General features: G+C 37.8%; 1 protein-coding gene across 2 annotated transcripts; it reads left to right on the plus strand.

Annotated features, from left to right (window-relative positions):
* The first annotated feature begins 7,970 nt into the window (after positions 1 to 7,970).
* Positions 7,971 to 14,922, plus strand: LOC306856764 (single-strand selective monofunctional uracil DNA glycosylase-like). 2 transcript variants are annotated; one of them, XM_079396203.1, is made up of 3 exons: positions 7,971 to 8,059; positions 11,254 to 11,560; positions 13,751 to 14,922. In XM_079396203.1, exons 1-3 carry the CDS (start codon positions 8,034 to 8,036, stop codon positions 14,276 to 14,278), a joined length of 861 nt encoding a protein of 286 aa, XP_079252329.1. In that variant the 5' UTR covers positions 7,971 to 8,033; the 3' UTR covers positions 14,279 to 14,922. The 2 variants fall into 2 exon arrangements, with proteins under 2 accessions (XP_079252329.1, XP_079252328.1); XM_079396202.1 differs by having other exon boundaries at positions 8,016 to 8,102; positions 13,751 to 14,842.
* The last annotated feature ends 4,209 nt before the right edge of the window (positions 14,923 to 19,131 follow it).

Consider the following 19,131-nt stretch of genomic DNA (forward strand, 5'->3'; position numbering starts at 1 on the left):
CCGCCTCTCCGGAGCTCTGCCTTGGTAGAGATAGCATTGCTCTCCTCACTATAGAGGGTCACCTGCTCGTCTTTTGTGCTTGGCTTGCACTCCCCTCAGCATGGTGGCGTGGGTATTCCATTCCCCATAGCGACCCCTAGAGGACGCAGTTTGAAGTTCCCTCGAAAGGGAACGTCTCAGGTTACATATGTAACCATGGTTCCCTGAGAGTAGGGAAGGAGACACTGCGTCCTCTAGGTTTGGTGCCATGCTTTGGACGCAAGCTTCAGACGAAGAATTGAATGACGTATTTTCCCGGCGCCCCTTTATACTGTGTACTGTCGCCGGCCAACATGTGGTGTTTTTGTATGTATGCTTCAGACATGGGTCACGCTGACGGCGTTCCCCATAGCGACCCCTAGAGGACGCAGTGTCTCGTTCCCTACTTTTAGGGAACCATAGTTACATACGTAACCTGAGACATTTTTGCTGCATATGGTTTAAGCATTGCCTGATCCTATAGCTTAAGTACAATATTCATGTTTACAAGATTCAAGATTCAAGATTCAAGAGTTTTATTTGTCACATACACAATTATACAGAGTATAACCAGCAGTGAAATGTAGGTCAGGTCCGCTCCAAGGACAGTGCAATTATAAAGTATACAAATATTAAGAGAAGAAAAGTAGAAAAAAAAAATAAAATAAAAGAATAAAATAAAAAGATAGATAAAAAATATAAATATAAATGTGCAGGTCAGTATGTTGTTGACTTAAATAGTACTAAGAGGAATGTGCAAAATAATGTGCAAAAAAGTTGTACAGGGTATATAATAGCAGCAATATGAGGTAGAGAAAAATTATGAATAGCTTATTGATATGGTGATATTTACATGGAGTCAAGTGATGTTATGACACAGAGTTAGAGTTTAGGAGCCTGATGGCCTGGGGGAAGAAGCTCCTCCTAAGTCTCTCAGTTTTTGCCATCAGGCTACGGAAGCGCTTACCAGATGGAAGCAAAGTGAATAGTCGGTTAGCAGGGTGATTTGAGTCCTTGATTATTTTGACAGCTCTATTTTTGCAGCGTTTGAGGTAGATGTCCTGCAGAGAGGGGAGAGCAGACCCTGAGATGCGCTCAGCTAAGCGCACAACTCTCTGTAGTGCTTTGCAGTCCTGATTGGAGCTGTTTCCATACCACACTGAGATGCACTGAGTCAATACACTTTCTATGGTCCCTGAATAGAAAGTTTTCAGGATTGCTGGTGAGACCCTGAATTTCCTCAGATGTCGCAGATGGTACAGTCTTTGCCTGGCTTTCTTTACCTGTGTTTGGATGTGTGTAGTCCAAGTCAGGTTCTCGGAGATGTTTACACTGAGGTACTTGAAGCTGCTCACCCTCTCCACAGGGGTCCCACTGATCATAAGAGGAATGTAGGGCTGCTGCTGTCTCTTCCTAAAGTCCATGATCAGCTCTTTAGTTTTGCTCACATTCAGAGAGAGACAGTTGTCCTGGCACCATGATGTGAGTCTCTCTACCTCATCCAAGTATGCGGTCTCATCGTTGTTGGAGATGAGGCCCAGAACCACAGTATCATCAGCAAATTTGATAATAGATGTGGAGCTGTGAGAGGACACGCAGTCATGCGTGTAGAGAGAGTAGAGCAGGGGACTCAGGACACAGCCCTGTGGGGCTCCTACGTTGAAGGTGATGGAGTTTGAGGTGAACTGGCCAACTTTCACCACTTGAGGTCTGCCGGTGAGGAAGTCTTGAATCCAGTCACAGAGTGAGGAGTTTAGGCCGAGGTCTGTGAGTTTAGATGCCAGCTTGATGGGGACTATAGTGTTGAAAGCTGAGCTATAGTCAATGAATAGCAGCCTTACATAATTTCCATTGTTGCTATCCAAGTGTGTGAGAGAAGAGTGGAGAACGTGAGAAATGGCATCGTCCGTGGATCTGTTTGGGCGATAGGCAAACTGAAGAGGGTCCAGAGTATCAGGGATGGAGGAGCAAATGTGGCTCTTTACAAGTCTCTCAAAAACCTTCATGACTATAGATGTGAGGGCAACTGGGCGATAGTCATTCAGGCAAGAGGGTTTATTGTTCTTTGGCACAGGGATAATGATGGATTTTTTGAATGAGGTGGGAACCACGGCGGTAGCAAGGGACTCATTAAAGATAGAAGTGAACAAACCAGCGAGCTGATCGGCGCAGGACCTCAGAACACGGCCGGTTATCCCATCAGGTCCGGCTGCTTTCCTGACGTTCACTTTCTTTAGCGCCCTCCGAACCTCATCCTCCGACACGGTGATTACAGGATCATCGCTGCTCTGCCTGTTGCTTCCAGACGCGCTGGTCGGCAGAAACGCGCCGCCGCCGTTGCCATCGAAGCGGCCGTAGAAGATGTTTAACTCGTCGGCCAGCAACGGATCTGCTCTCACCTCCGCGGAGGATTTGTTTCCGAAGTCACAGATGGTCCTCAGTCCCTGCCACATCCGTCGAGAGTCGTTGAGCTGGAAATGAGACTCAATTCTCTCTCTGTATCTGTGTTTGGCGGCTCTTACTGCGCGTCGGAGAGCATAGCACGATGCTTTGTACTCGCTCGTATTCCCAGACAGAAGAGCCTCATTGTAAGCGGCGGTGCGTGTGTTAACCGCGGCACGGATTGTTCTGTCCACCCACGGTTTCTGATTGGAGAATGTCCTTATCGTTATTGTTTCTGTAGCTTGCTCGGTTAGCGTGTTTACGAAGCTTAATGCTACATCCGTGAACTCGCTGACGTCAGAAGAACTCGCCCGGAACATGTCCCAGTCGACGTCATCAAGCGCCGCCTGCAGCATAGTCTCTGAGTGGGAGGACCAGCGCGTCACTACTCTCTGCACCGGAGGTTCCTGAACGAGCCTTTGTTTGTATCTCGGTGTTAGAAAGATGGCGGCATGGTCCGATTTGCCAAAAGCCGGTAGTGAGCGGGCTTTGTAGGCATCCTTGAACTGAGTGTAGCAATGATCCAGTGTGTTTGGTCCTCTAGTTGGACAGGATACATGTTGATAAAAGTTCGGCATGACCTGCTTGAGGTTGGCTTTGTTAAAGTCCCCCGCGATGATGAAGGCAGCGTTAGGATGTTTGTTAATGTGGCCGCTGAGCACATCGTGAAGCTTAGACAAAGCCAAGCCAGTGTCTGCCTGTGGTGGAATGTACACAGCAGTAACAATGATCGATGAAAACTCCCGGGGCAGATAAAATGGGCGGCAGATAATGGAAAGATATTCCAGATGAGGCGAGCAGGAACGTGACAGAATGGAGATATTCCTGGGATCACACCATTTCTTGTTGATCATGAAACATACTCCTCCACCCCTGGATTTACCGGCCTCTGCTGTTCTGTCCGTCCGAAAGACAGAGAAGTTATCACTCGGCATTACAGCAGTGTCCGGGACCGAGGACGAAAGCCACGTTTCTGACAAACAAAGGATGTTACAGTCCCTAATGTCCCGTTGGAAACTAATCCTGGCTCTAAGATCGTCCATCTTATTCTCCAAGGATTGGACATTAGCGAGGAGAATGCTTGGGAGAGGAGGACTGTGAGCCCTTTTCCTGAGTCTGACTCGAATTCCAGCGCGCTTCCCGCGGTGTTTCTTGATCCGTCGCCTCGGGGGGGTGTTGTTTATCTCCGCGTTCCGAAGAATCTCCAGAGGCCACGCAGGATTCGTGGATAAAGTGTCCTGAAACAGGTTGGTGTAGCGGTTTCCAATGTCCAAAAGTGTTTCTATGTTGTAGGTGATCAGTGCCGACGTGAGATGTGTAAAAAGAGAAAGTAAAACTAAGTAAAAAGGAAGGTAGAAGCAAATTCTCAGTGGAGCGAACCTAACGGCGTCCGAACACAGCGGCGCCATCTTGTTTTGTTACAACGATGCATTTTCAATATTTATACACTGAGACTCAGTTTATATGAACATTTAAAAAAATTAATTACACTTATGAATGCTGACAGACGTTTAGATATTTGATATTTGAAAAAAAAAACCTTGAAAATGAGTCATTGCAGCAAACAAAAAACAGTCGTAATATCATTACTGTGACCTTCTGTGCCTTATTTTTAACGGTGCAACCATTTGTATTGCGACACAATCTGTATTGTTAAAAGACTGAAATGCAAAAAGTCAAGTCACCTTTATTTATATAGTGCTTTTAACAATACAGATTGTGTCAAAGCACTTAACAGTATCAAACTGGAGGATAGAGTGTCAGTAATGTATAATGATAAGATTAAACACTCAATTTTCAGTTAAAGGCATTTCATTATTGAATTCAGAGATGTCATTGTTTAGTTCAGTTTAGTTTAAATAGTATCTGTGCAATCAAATCGACGATAATCACTAAAAATTAAGTGTCCACAACTGAGCAAGCCAGAGGCGACAGCGGCAAGGAACCAAAACTCCATCGGTGACAGAATGGAGAAAAAAACCTTGGGAGAAACCAGGCTCAGTCAGGGGGCCAGTTCTCCTCTGGCCAGACGAAACCCGCAGTTCAATTTCAACCCCAGCTATGTCAGATTGTGTAAAGGGCTTATCTGGTTCCCGTGGTCTTGTCCTGATGGGGCATTTTAATTATAATTTAATGCATTTGTTAAATTTGTGTTTTATCATTGTTTGAACTTTTTCATTTATATGATTTATCCATTTGCTATAATTGTAATGTATAGTTTAATGCATTTATTGTTTCTCTGTCTATTTTTATAATATATATTTGTTCGTTTATTATCATTTTAATTTATAGTTTAATTCATTTAAAGGGATCCCCGGGTATTAAGACATGTATAGCTTAATATAACGTAAATTATGTCTCTTATTTAAATATGTATTAGAAAACCCATGAAAATGTATGTTATTTAAAAAAAAATCTACATCGTTTTTGGGCTATGGGGGGTACCATTATTTTATGTGCACAGTACATTCTGCATTGATGACGTCAAATGGTTGCACTCGGTGAGCTACTGGCGCTTATTTCTATGGTCTTTGGCTTTTTACCCCAACACAACTCAGAAAATAAAATAATGATACGATACCTCATTGTGTGGCTTTTGGTTGTCAATTTCAGTCAAAGGGCAACAAGAGAAGCAATGTAAGACTTTCCTAGCGATAATAGGAGGAGAAAAGCATGGGAAGATGCCTGTGGATGAATAAAACTACATAAAAACCCGCTTCTTTTTTCTCTCCACTTTAGCCCTGATGCCTTTGAGTCTTTTAGTAGACCACAGCTACTGAAAGAGCTTACAAACGACTGAGACAAGAAACGCTAGATGCCATCTGTTAGGATGTAAACATGCCAATGCTAATCATGACATGCGGCTGCTAGAGGAGTTTCTCAGCGCTGATTTCCCTCAATGTCTGGGGCGTTTAGACTCCTTGTGGAAACATTGAGAAACATTCTGTCTCTCATAGTTGAAGTGTACCTATGATGAAAATTACAGGCCTCTCTCATCTTTTTAAGTGGGAGAACTTGCACAATATTGGTGGCTGACTAAATGCTTTTTTGCCCAACTGTACATCATCTCCCGGCGCCGATCCACCATCTGATCCGGACACAGACTGAGAAACAGAATAAGAAAGAAACAGACAAATATTAGCATAGATGCCATTCTTCTTATGATGTAACGAGTACATCGTGTGTTATGAGGAGTGTTCCCGGTTCCGGTGATCTAATTAATGCAGCCTCACAATCCTTTAACAGATTTGAATGATAGAAGTGTAGTAGTGTGTTATGTGTAAGCTAGGTTAAAGAAATATGTCTTTAATCTAGATTTAAACCGCAAAAAGGGAAAAAGAGTTATAACGAAAGCTTAAGCAGACAGAAATGCAACGCTCAGCATAACAGGGAGTGATCCTTTGCATATTTTATCCTCCTAAATTACAGGTAATTTCACGTTGAGCTCCACCCCTCCAACAGCGGTTATTCTTCTGCCCCATCTGCATTCTAATTCACATTTCAGCCATCACACTTTCTTTCACTTTTTCTCTCATCTCTCATTACTCACGAGAGTGCTCAAAGCTGTCGCCTTCCGACCTCAGGCAGGTTCAGATGGAGGTCAGGCACAGAGAAGTGTGTGTGTGTGTGTGTGTGCTCTCTCCCTCTCTGGTGCTGCCATGGTAACAGAGGCATTCAAAACGGAGGAAGTTGTGTAATGTAACACTCCCAAAAGTAATTTAATTTTGCTCTTCACCCCTCCCCTATTCCTCTTCCATTGTCTTCCTCTATTACTCAGACAGCCAGGGAAATTAAAAACACACTTTAGGAATCACTGATAACTTAACAAGAAATTCTTAAAATAATTTTCATGAGGAAAGTTTATGTTGATAATAAGAGAGAGAAGGAGAGAGAGAGAGAATAGCAGAGTCAAAACTGTGCCTATTCTCAGCCTTTCTCCACTTTTAAACAATAAGGTGACGAGATTTCTGAAATAAAAATAGTGCAATTTGTTTTTAATATTCTCAAGATATCTTCAGTTAAGCCTGGCAGGCAGCATAAACATCTCATTCAGTCATAACATATCATTTTACAATAACCTACAATAGCTACAAACTATTAGTAATTAACAAAAAATACTAAATTGAGAAGATCGGTATTTTATGAACAATGAAATACAAAGATATGAATTTGTAATAAATATTCATGACAGAAAATATTGAATGCATTTGAATTAATATTCTGTCAACATTATACAATGTTTGTTAATGCCATTAAATATATTACAGTGTTATTAAAGGTGTAAACGTTTGTGCAGAGCACATTAAAGATACATTAACCATGAAGATCACACACTTAAAACTGAAGTCTGCATGTTGTAATTTAAGTCATAAAACAGTGATATAATTGAAAAAATTAGTGTCATTTACTCATTATTGTATAATACCATACCAAACCTGTATGACTTTCCGTCTACTGTGAAACACAACAGAATATAATTTGATAACATGTCTTTGTACAAAAATGAAAGTCAGTTGAGTCCAGTGAATTACAGGCTAGGCAATATTATTAATTTGTGTAATACAATTTTATATAATCTTAATTGTTTTATTGTGACATTTTCTCAATATAACTTATTCTGACTGCAAGCAATACAGTGCTAATTATGAAATGAAACAGAAATGTAAGTTTGTTTTTCCCCCTCAAAATAGCGTATGGTGCAAGATGTTAAAAATAGCATTGATTGCATCACTTCCCATGTGTGTTGCTTCACATCTGGAATATTACTCTTACGTTTTGCTTTTTTTCTCTCTCTCTCTCCTAACAATAGGCCTGATCTGTTTGGCATTTGATCCTGTGTCTAATTCTTGGAGCTTTGCATGTTGCAGGGAAACCTGTATTGGAGACTGGAGGGCTGTAGCTCAATTCCTCTCTCCGTCTGTCTCTCTCTGTTTTTCCTCTTACAGCCGTCGAGTTAACCGTCCTCTCAATCGGCTTGCAGTGATTTGTGGCTGCTGTTGAGGATTGTTTTGGCTTTTAACATTGATTTATTGACCTCCTAAGCCAAGGAGCATATTAATAAATCTGCAATTATTAAATGGGGGAAGAAAGTGAAGGCATTTATATAAGATGCAGGGAAATGTGAATAATCACAGGATTACACAGAATAAGGTGAATGCAAATTTATGAGCATCCTGGATTATACACTTATTGGACTGCACAGAATATAACATTGAAACACAAATATTACAGTTAAAATTGAAAGCAAAGAAAAACTAAAAGAAATACTATAATATAGGCTAAAAGTAACCTAACTACAACAAAATCTGCTGGTTAAAACAAGTGTTCCTTAATGCCACGGGTGTAGAATCAAAATAATCAATAGCAAAGATAAATACATATTTACAGTGTTTTTAATTTTAATTTTTTTTATATATATATATATTTTCGCTTTGGTGCTCTACACTGCATTCGGCGGTAATGCACCACGAAGCTGGTTTGCCTACAAATAATCAAACCTCCGAAGAAGAAGAAGCTCCCAGGATGCACCGCGGTCCGGTGGCTGTTTTGTTGCCGGAAGCGCTTCTGGGACAATGCAATCACATCCCGATGTTGAGAGGTAAATCACAAATACGTGATAAAATACAAAATTACGAACACAGGTGATAAAATGTCTTTAAGATGTTGGATTATCTTTCACTGTAGTGAGCAATGTCTCGCTAAGAGTCATTGGGAAGGTGTTAAAATGGCATGGAAAGATTTCGTGTAAGATTTTTAGAGTAAATTCCTTGATAATGTTTTTCATAGCGCAATAAACCCTTAAAGCATCGTTAAAAAATGAACTTGAATAAAACAGCTTTAATTCTGCAACGCGTGAGGCAGAAATGTGCTGCTTATGCAATGAATCCTGCACTTCAGATGTCTTTTGACTGACTTACAGCAGTTGACATACATTACCAGTCAAAAGTGTTTGAACAGTAAGATGTGTGTGTGTGTGTGTGTGTGTGTGTGAGTGTGAGTGTGTGTGTGTGTGAGAGAGTGTGAGTGTGTGTGTGTGCATGTTTATGTGGTTTATGAGGACACAAATTTGTATAATGACATGGGTATGACAGAGGTATTACAATATGAAGGTGGTTTATGAGGACACTGCCTATGTCTCCGTAATTCAAAAGGCTTAAAAAACATACTAAATTGTGTTTTTCTGAAAATCTAAAAATGCACAAAGTCTCCTGTGAGGGCTAAGTTTAGGTGTAGGGTTGGTGTAGGGCAATAGCACGCACAGTTTGTTCAGAATAAAAACCATTACGCCTATGGAGAGTCCCCATAAACCACAAAAACCAACATGTGTGTGTGTGTGTGTTTAAGAAGTCTCTTCACCTGCATTTATTTGATCCAAAGTACAGCAAAAACGGAATATATATATATATATATATATATATATATATTACTATTTAAAATAACTGTTTCTGTTTGAATATGTTTTAAAATTTAATTTATTTCTGTGCTTTTAAAGCTGAATTTTTAGCATCATTACTCCAGTCTTCAGTGTCACATGATCTTTCAGAAATCATTATAATATTCTGATTTGCTGTTCAAAAAATATTTATTATTATTATTATGTTGAGTAGATTGTTTTTCCAGGTTTCTTTGAGGAATAGAAAGTTCAGAAGAGCAGCATTCATCTGAAATAGAAATCTTTTGTAACATTATAAATGCCTTTATCATCACTTCATTGATCAACTTACCGATACCGATAACTGATAATTAAGCCCTTCTCGTGGCCGATGCCGATACCGATAAATTCATATTTTTATATTATAATTTTCATATAATCTGCAGTTTGTGCACCCAGGAGAATACAAAATCTAAGATTCACTGATTAAACTGATATTTTAGTAGCTCTGGCCTAACTATAGCAAACATCAGTCCTGACTCTTCAAATGTTTTTTATTTTTTGTGTAAGGCACCACAATACTTTGTAACTGAAATGGTTTAACAGAATTATGACAAAACTATGGTTTATCTGCAATTAACAACTCATTAACAACAAATTTATTTTCAAATATTTCATGCATAAAGAAATGCATCTATTCAACGTTTTTAGTGCACGAGGATGAGAAAGTTATATAGTCTTTAAGCAGTGTTGGGAGTAAGGCGTTACAAAAGTAATGCATTACAGTAACGGATTACTTTTTGCTGTAACGCAGTAGTGTAAGGCATTACTAATCAATTTTCAGTAATATTTTACTCGGTACATGTTCAGTAACGCTTGCGTTACAACACACTTTTAGCCCCAATTATTATTATTATTATTTTAAATTTAATTTAAAGTCGGCTCCTACTTTTTTATGTCCCTAGGGCTGGGCCTCGGGCCTGTTTTAGGCTTCTCCTTATCTTTATATTTTAGACATCCATCAATTATTGATGAAAAAAATTGCCACGCTGGTGGAAATAACAAGAGTCCGTGCCGCGACTGTCAAGAGCGACTCGACGGTGTTTAGTGTCCCGCAGCAGCAGCGAGCCGTCAGCGCAGGTGAACAGTTCTGCTTCAAATACACGCAATAAAGCACAAGCCCCAGCAAAAGTAATTACCATGAATGTGTCCGCGGGAAATAGTAAGGATTCACCAGCTCCTCGTTAGACGCACCTTTAGAGAGAAGCGCATCTTCACGGATAACGATTGTATTAAATAGTTTTTGTTTTCGTTTTTATTTATTTCGTTAAAGCAATTTAAAGCTTTCTTTAGATATATTTATCATGTCTGTAAGGCATGTATTTCGGTTCATTTTTGTGAACGAATGACAGCCGCGCATCACAGATCAGATTTAATTTATCACCTGAGGAGAGAGTCGAGCTGACTGACAAGAGTGAGGTGAAAAAGACAAGACTATGGCAGAAGAATTTCAAAACCAAATGTAAAAGCGCCTGTTTTAAAAATATTTTTGGATTTTGAAAAGCCTGTTGACCTGCCATTTATCTAAGGTGATATTGGAAGGTCTATTTATTTATTTTTTAATCATTCGTTTCTCATTTAGCCTATTTGGTTCCACAGTATTTGCTGATTTTTATTTTATTTAAACTGTGATATTTGTCCCATTATTTTACATCAAGGTGTATGCAGTCCGTGCCTCAAAACTCACTTGCACTCGGAAAGAAGATGAATCTCAGATAAATCAGACTGATTGATTGATTTACCAGCAAGTATACTTTATCGGATCTAGTTATCGGATTTAATTTATTTATAGGAGCAATACAAACAACGTCATTTTCTCTCATATCGGTCCATAATTTATCGGTCCGATAAATATCGTGCATCCCTAATAATAATAATAATCAGTAATGTTTCTTGAGCAGCAAATCGGTATATTAGAATGATTTTTGAAGGATCGTGTGACTGAAGACTGAAGTAATGATGCTAAAAATGTAGCTTTCATCACAGGAATACATTACATTTTAAAATATATTCAAATATCAAATAGTTCACAGTATTACTGCTTTCGCTGTATTTTGGATCAAATAAATCCAGGCTTGGTGAGCAGATTCTTTAAAATCATTAAAAGTCTTTACTTTTTTTGGTGTATATTTAAAGTAGTGTAATAACTGTAGTACAGACATATTCCCTTTCCCATAATAAAACTGCATTTAAGGTTTATTTATTAAGGTGTCCTTACAAGAATTCCCAATTAATAAAGAGTAATTGTAACAAGCATACATGAATGTGATTTTATTAAAACAAACAAGTTTGTTTTTGCAATAGCTATGCCACCAATCTGTTTTAAGTTGAGTCATTTATGAAAATTGTTTCATTTGTAGGTTGGAAAAAGGCGATGTGTCTCAGAGAGACCACTTTCTGGGGAAAGATCTCACCGGTCTGCCTGACCTGGCTGCTGAACAACTGTTTAACGGCTCTACAGTTGCTTCGAGGTTCCTGCAGGCTGAACTGGAACTGAATGCACGGTTACGGACGCTGTCCTTTGGGAAACCAGTGCGATACACGTACAACCCGCTGGAATATGCCTGGGACACACATCAATGTTATGTGGAGAAATACTGTCAGGAAGGCCAGAGCGTTCTCTTTCTAGGCATGAACCCAGGGCCTTTTGGCATGGCACAAACAGGGGTCAGAAGATTTTCTTTCTTTTTATGTTTTCACAGCATTGTTTTTTGTTGTAATGATATTATTTGAGAATAAATTCAGTAAAGAACAGGGTTTCAGTGGGACTTAATTCACCCTTCCACAACTCAAGGCATTAACAGTGTCTTGAATTAGACCAGAATGTCTTAAATTCATAGCATTAAATGTTGCTTGCACAATAATAATAATAATATCTTCCTCAGTGTTTTTGTCTTGTTTTCCAAAACAAATGATCTAAACTTCCTTAAATCAGGACACATTTACTTCAGAAGCAAAATGAAGATATAAAGTCTTGTTCAGTTGAATAAATTTAAGTGTGTTTATTCTTAAGACAAGTACTAATAGGGGTATGAAAACTTTATTTCCTTTTAAATTAAGTTGATTTTCTGAGCCCATTGGCAGATATTTATTATTGTTTTAATCAAAGATTCACTTCAGAAGTTACAGTAAATGTTATTTCAGTATTCTAATGTAATGTTTTTTTTTTTTTTGTAAACTGATAAAAAAAAAAACTAATGGAGATCTGTAGGAAGTTGCATCTTGTTAATATAACTCATAGTGTGCTCCTTAGATATTTACATTTTGAGAACATATTGACATATTGTGTTCTTTAATTTTTCTTTTCTCATACTTAAAAAGCTCTTTTTAAGTCTTATTGTACATTTACCTTCATGAAACCTGCAGAAACCTTGGAAGAAATGATGACTTGCCATAATTTCTGATTAACAAATTTATAGTTACATACACTTAAAGGGGAGAATTTACCAAGTCATTATTTGCTCATTGTAAAGTCATTATTTGCTCACTTTTTTGTTTTTCCAAGCTTTTTTTTTATGCTATTTCAGTGTTATTCAAAATATATTCTTTTGTGTTCCACAGAAAATGTTTGGAATGACGTTCATAAATGATGATATAATTTTTACATTTTAGATAAGCTATCACTTTAAGTATTTGCTGAAAAAAGTCAAGTCACCTTTATTTATATAGCGCTTTTAACAGAAAAGAAACAGAACAAACTGAGACAGACTAAATCCAGAAGAACTGTGGCAGCGTCTCAAAGATGCGTCAAGAAAGCTTCCTGCAAAGCTACAGTACTTTTAGAAGTTTTAGGCTCTTGTGTAAAAATGCTGTAAAATGAGGATGCTTTCAAAAATAATGTCATTAACAGATTTTCTTTATCAATTAACTTCGGTAATTTGGTGTGAGCATCCTTTGTGTTTAAAGCAGCTTTTGCCCTGGTTTTTCAGGGATCTTTGCAGGTAGCTTTCTTGAAGCATCTTGGAGACGTTGCCACAGTTCTTCTGGATTTAGTCTGTCTCAGTTTGTTCTGTTTCTTCATGTCATTCCAGACAGACTGATGATGATCAGATCAGCTCTCTGTGTGGAGCGCTGGCCGTCGTCAGTATTTAATTAAGTAATCTGGGTTTGAATCGCAAGCTTGATTCTTCTATCTTAAACCACATCTCTTTTGCTGCCATGTTTTGCCCCGTTGAAATTGTTTAAAGTCACAGACAGACAATCATTCCTCCTGATTAGTGTTTACATTAACATTTGAGAGGAAAGTCCTAGCATGCTGATTGTGAGTTATATAAAAGCATATAAAAAGCACACTTGTAAATACAAATGCGGATGCTGCTAATAATAAGTGACTCTTGTGTGCTCTACCTGCTTTTGTGAGTTCTACCAAAAGTGACCAGTTTCTGTAGTTATCACTGTTGTAACTTGTTAAACATTCTTACACTGTTCATATGTGACCCTGGATCACAAAAGCAGTCTTAAGTCGCTGGGGTATTTTTAGCAATAGCCAAAAATACATTGTATGGGTCAAAAAAATTATAAATTTTGATTTATAATCATTTTATTATATGCATATTATATTACAATGTAATATGCATTGCTAAGAACTTGGACAACTTTAAAGGCGATTTTCTCAATATGTTGATTTTTTTCCACCCTAAGATTTTCAAATAGTTTTATCTCAGCCAAATATTGTTCTATCCTAACAAACCATACATCAATGGAAAGCTTATTTATTTAGCTTTCAGATGATGTATGAATCTCAATTTCGGAAAATTGAATCTTAAGACTGGTTTTGTGGTCCAGGGTCACATATAGTGATGGATAATGCAGAAGAAACAAAAAATCAACTTCATCTCTTACTTCTTCATTAACAAGGTACCGTTTGGTGAGGTGAAGGCAGTTCGCAGTTGGCTGAAGATCACTGGAGCGGTCGGCCGTCCAGCAGAGGAGCATCCTAAGCGACGGATCACAGGCCTCGACTGCACTCAGAGCGAAGTGAGCGGAGCCCGTTTCTGGGGCTTTTTCCAAGAGCTCTGCGGTGAACCTCACAACTTCTTCCGCCACTGTTTTGTGCACAACTTGTGCCCTCTCATCTTCATGAGTGAGTCTGGCAAGAACCTAACTCCACCTGAGCTTCCGGCTGCGGAGCGTGATGCCCTTTTGTCCTGCTGTGACAGTGCTCTTTGTCAGATAGTCACTGCTCTGGGGGTCTCCCTGGTGATCGGAGTGGGCAAGCTAGCCGAGCAACGCGCTCGACGGGCTCTCGCAGAAGCAGGCATCACTGTGAGAGTGGAGGGTATCATGCATCCGTCCCCTAGAAACCCACTGGCTAATAAAGGATGGGCTAACATAGTCAGAGACAAACTAGCTCATCTGGGGGTGTTAAGTTTGCTTACCACTTGATGATGAGGATGATGATGACAGCTGCATTTTAAAATGTACTCATTAATGCTTTTGAACGTTCACTGTTGCCATTATCAGAGCCTTAATGAGACATTTATGGAAGTAAAACGTCATGTTTACGATAACAGATGTTATGACCATTATTATTTTTAAATGAGTTTTTATGTGTATTATTTATCTGTGTGTGTGTGTGTGTGTATATACACACACACAGAACTGTTGATGGCCATTTTAAGCTCTTTTGTATGTTAAGATGTAAAGGTATATGCATATGTGGTAATCTTTCTCTTTTTTTAACTATAGATGTTTTTTTATATACATTTAGATGTTTGCCTGTATTTTTTATTATTTGTGAAGCTAGAAAAAAAAAAAAACTACTGTAGATATTACTTGGTTAGTCTTTGATTATAACACTAACTTAGCTACAGTGAGTTCAAGAGGTTATTATACCTTGAGTTCAATCTCATTTTTGCCCTTGAGTGGAGTGTCATTTTTTTATTCTGTGTTTAACCCAAATGTTGAGTCGAATGTATAGGTGATGGCAATAAACTGTATCTCATGTTTAATTTTGTGTTCATGCGTTAACCAAAGTGTTTTGCATTTCAAAAGAAAACAAATATGTTCAACATACAGTATCTAATGTCAATGGAGAAGAAGCTTCTTTCTTACTTGCTTGGACCCTTTAATGAATATGTTGTTTTCAGTTTTAAACAGAATCACAGTTCTATTAATGGAGTATTTAATTATTTTACTTGAGTACCCTAATATATTTAAATACATTTATTTCATACTTCAAATCCATTAACATATTTACTGACATAATTGAGACTTAGGCTACTTAAAAAATATAATTAAACTTGATTTGGAGTACTACTTTTGCACAACACAGATTTCATAATTTTAAGCATAAAATGTGATTTATTTAATTTTAGTATATTTAGTTTTCACTAGGGTAGAGTGTAATCTTTTTTTAAATTAAGGCAACATATAATAATCAGAAAACTAATTTACAAAGCTAGCCATTTGTTATTTTAATATTTTAATGTATATTAATTGAAGGAAGTATTTGGGTTTTGAACTGAATCTGGATACACAGAGCAAAGCCTTTTTCCCTTCATGACACCTATATGAACCTCTGTGAGTGGACAATACTCTGTTCTTCACACATTTTCAGGGAACCCCACTCTTGTCATCCGCTCTTTGTAAATAAACACTCTCCTATTTCCTGCCATTGGGTAAAAAGCACACAAATACACATTGTCTTCCTAATAATGATGGCCTTTCTCTGTGTTGTATTATGAATTAACTCAGTAAGTCTTGCCAGTGGCATTTATTTTGTGGAGTAGAGACCTCAGCAGCAGCCATTTCACTCTTCTCTTCCTTTCTCCCCTCAGAAAGAATAAGGTCTCCAATGTTTTCTATACCTGCATAAATCCCACATTTGAGTTCATCTTCTTTCTCTGCCTCTTGAGTTTTGTGACAGTGGGGTTTAGGTGTTACTAACATACTAGCATTGATGCTTGCCTTAGCAAACACTAGTAATATTCATATTCAGTGTTATGTATTGATTATGTCTGCTACACAGATGCCGTATAAGAAGAACCCTTTTGGTGGTCTTGGCAAAGTGAACTCCTTGTGACCCCCCTGGCAACAAGTGGAGACACTGAGCATGAACATTAGTCCCTGTTTAATGGCTGATGCTTGCCAGGGCCATCAATACAATGACAAATGAGGGCTTGGGTTATTAAAGCAGAATGAGACTGGAGAGAAAGAGAAAAAGAGTGACAAATGAAGAGGTGTAGAGACCCACTGGAGAAAGTTGAGGATGAAAAATAAAGGAATGCACAGAGTAGGATTTTTATTTATTTTATTTATTGGTTTATTTGAATAATGATAGTACAACAAACATAATTCTAGCAAAAAGCTAAAAAATATGCATCGTACATAGTAAGTAAATTTTATTTATATAGCACATTTAAACATAGCAAAGCTATCCAAAGTGCTTAACAATGTAGCATACATTTAAATGAGAAAAGAAAACAGAAAGAAGCAAACAAGACAACCAATAAAACATCAATCAAATTAAAATTAAAATGCTAAGGAAAAAATATATGTTTTCAATCTTGATTTAAAACTGGTAATGGAAGGTGCAAGGTGGCATTCTAGAGGCAATTGGTTCCATAGACGATGGGCATTGACTGAAAAGGCTCTGTCACCCTTGGTTTTCAAACGGGAGCGAGGGACATCATAATCAATAATTTCTGTTTTGTTCTCATTTAGTTGGAGAAAGTTATTCGATAACCATAATTTAATATCTGAGATACACTCCAGCAATGGTTGAATGGACTCACCAACTTTTACTGGGAGGTACAACTGTGTATCATCAGCATACAGATGAAAAGAAACATTGTGCTTCCTGATAATATCCCCCAGAGGGCACATATATAAGTTAAAAAGAAGTTGTCCCAAAATAGAGCCCTGAGGTACTCCACTAATAATTGGGGCAGATGATGAGGAACATTTGCCTAGCTCTACAGAAAAAGACCTGTCTTTGAGATAAGAGTTGAACCATTGTAAAGCTGTACCCCTGATACTGATCAGATGGTCTAACCGCCCAATAAGAGCATTATGATCCACGGTATCAAAGGCAGCTGTAAGATCAAGTAGAATCAGTACCGCATTTTTACCGGCATCTACTGCAAGCAAAATATCATTGAACACTTTAAGCAAAGCAGACTCCGTACTGTGATAAGCAGTGAAACCAGATTGAAAAGGTTCTAATAAATTAGCTGTATTTAAGAATGTGATCAACTGTGATTGGACAACTTTTTCTAAAAGTTTTGACAAAAAGGATAATTTCGAGACAGGCCGAAAATTGTTAAAACAACCTTCATCCAACCTTGCTTCTTAAGCAACGGCTGAACAACTGCATGCTTAAAGCAATTAGGAACCACACCAGTATCCAAGTTAACCAACACTTGGATACTGGGTCCAATTACTGGAAAGGCTACTTTTATGATCTCAGGGGGAACAACATCTAGTGAGGGGTTAGTAGTCTTCATTTTGTTAACGAGATCAGAGAGTTCGATTAAAGAGACATGTTGAAAATGACAAAATAAAAATGGACTAGCAGGCAAATTTAAAGACAGGTCTGAGAGCTGTGAAGTAAAATATAAGTGAATGTCACTCACTTTATCAACAAAAAATGTCAAAATATTTCTCACAGAGCCCTGCTGACAGCTCCCTAGAATACTGGGAATTCGGATTAATAACTGAATTTATTGTGGAGAATAAAATCGTAGGTCTATGACAGTGTGCAGAAATCAGATCTGAAAAATATTTTGATCTGGCTGACTTAGCAGCGCTCTGAAACTTAACCAGACACTCTTTAAAAATCTCAAGAGACACAGTCAGCCGATCATGCTTCCATCTCCTCTCTGCTTTACGGCACGCCTGTCTAAGAGAGCGAGCATTGTCATCCAACCAGTAATACGATTTTATCTTAGGTTGTTTCAATTTAAAAGGAGCAATCAAATCTAAAATATTAGTACAATCTGTGTAAAAGAGAGAAATCAAATCGTTAGGCCCATAGGATGTCTTTGCAGAATGCAAGATAGATTCTTCAACAGCATTGGCTAGATAATGTTCACTGAACTGAGAAACAGTCAGTGAGTTTATAAAACGAGAATAAGAACCAACAGGCTCATTCACAGTAGCAGAGCTCACAACAGGAACCTTAAATACAATGGGTTTATGATCGGAGAAGGTACGTAGTTAGTATAGCATATTGTAGGCACGGAGGCCACCCCAGAGCCGCTCGCTCGCTCTGCCATGGCCATGGATGTTGTGTTCTTTTCTTCAGTTTTCAGTAAAAATTTCCATATATCTTCTTTGTTCTGTGTGTCTTCTTGAATTTATAATACACAGCTAGCTGTGACACCTAAAACTGATGACACACTGGACAGATAGTAGTACAAACTTATTTTCTAATGGGCCAACTGTTGTGTTTTTCTGTAACATCTTTAATTCAGCAACATGTATCTTGCATGGTTAGTGGTTGAATTAACTTATCGTTAAATGTACTAATTTGAAAGAAGATCGTACTGTTGTGTTTTGGTGATTAAAACAAAATGTTCTAAATAAAATTGAATTTGAATATGAATACATCATAATATATATATATATATATATATATATATATATATATATATATATATATATATATAATAAATAAGCTTTCCATATATGTATGGTTTGTTATGATAGGACAATATTTGGCTGATACACAGCTATTTGAAAATCTGGAATCTAAGGGTGCAAAAATCTTAATATTGAGAAAATCACCTTTAAAGTTGTCCAAATAAAGTCCTTAGAAATGCATATTAGTAATCAAAGTGAAGTTTTGATATATTTACGGTAGGAAATTTACAAAATATGCTCATGGAACATGATCTTTACTTAATATCCAAATTATTTTTTGGTTGCTGTAATAATATAACTGTGTATGTGATTGTGTGATTATGTATACAAACTATTGAAATGGACCAGTTCACTGGAACGAACTGTCAGAAAGAACCAGTTGACAGAAAATAATTAGATTTCCCCATTTGTTTGACCAAGCTATGGATCACAGGTAATATTATGTTTAAATAATGTTAATTTTCTTGCACACACCGATCGTTTCGCTTCGTAAGACCTCAATAACCTCAATACATCGTCAGGAGCCATGGATATTTTTGTGTTCGTTAATATGCTTTTTTATTCTTAAACATGGGCAACTCCTGACTTTCATTTTTTCACCAAGGGCGGTTTTAGCTAAGGATGCTGCTAGTCATTTATTTTTTGTGCATTGT

This window comes from Barbus barbus, assembly GCF_936440315.1.
Source record: "Barbus barbus genome assembly, chromosome: 37".
Lineage (NCBI taxonomy): Eukaryota > Metazoa > Chordata > Actinopteri > Cypriniformes > Cyprinidae > Barbus > Barbus barbus.

Bases quoted from the DNA above. Each gene is read 5' to 3' on its own strand.
- LOC306856764 (XM_079396202.1), top strand. From the start codon at position 8,050: ATGTTGAGAGGTAAATCACAAATACGTGATAAAATACAAAATTACGAA. The intron at 8,103-11,253 runs GTGATAAAATGT...TTTCATTTGTAG, and splicing joins ATACAAAATTACGAACACAG to GTTGGAAAAAGGCGATGTGT. The intron at 11,561-13,750 runs GTCAGAAGATTT...TTCATTAACAAG, and splicing joins TTGGCATGGCACAAACAGGG to GTACCGTTTGGTGAGGTGAA.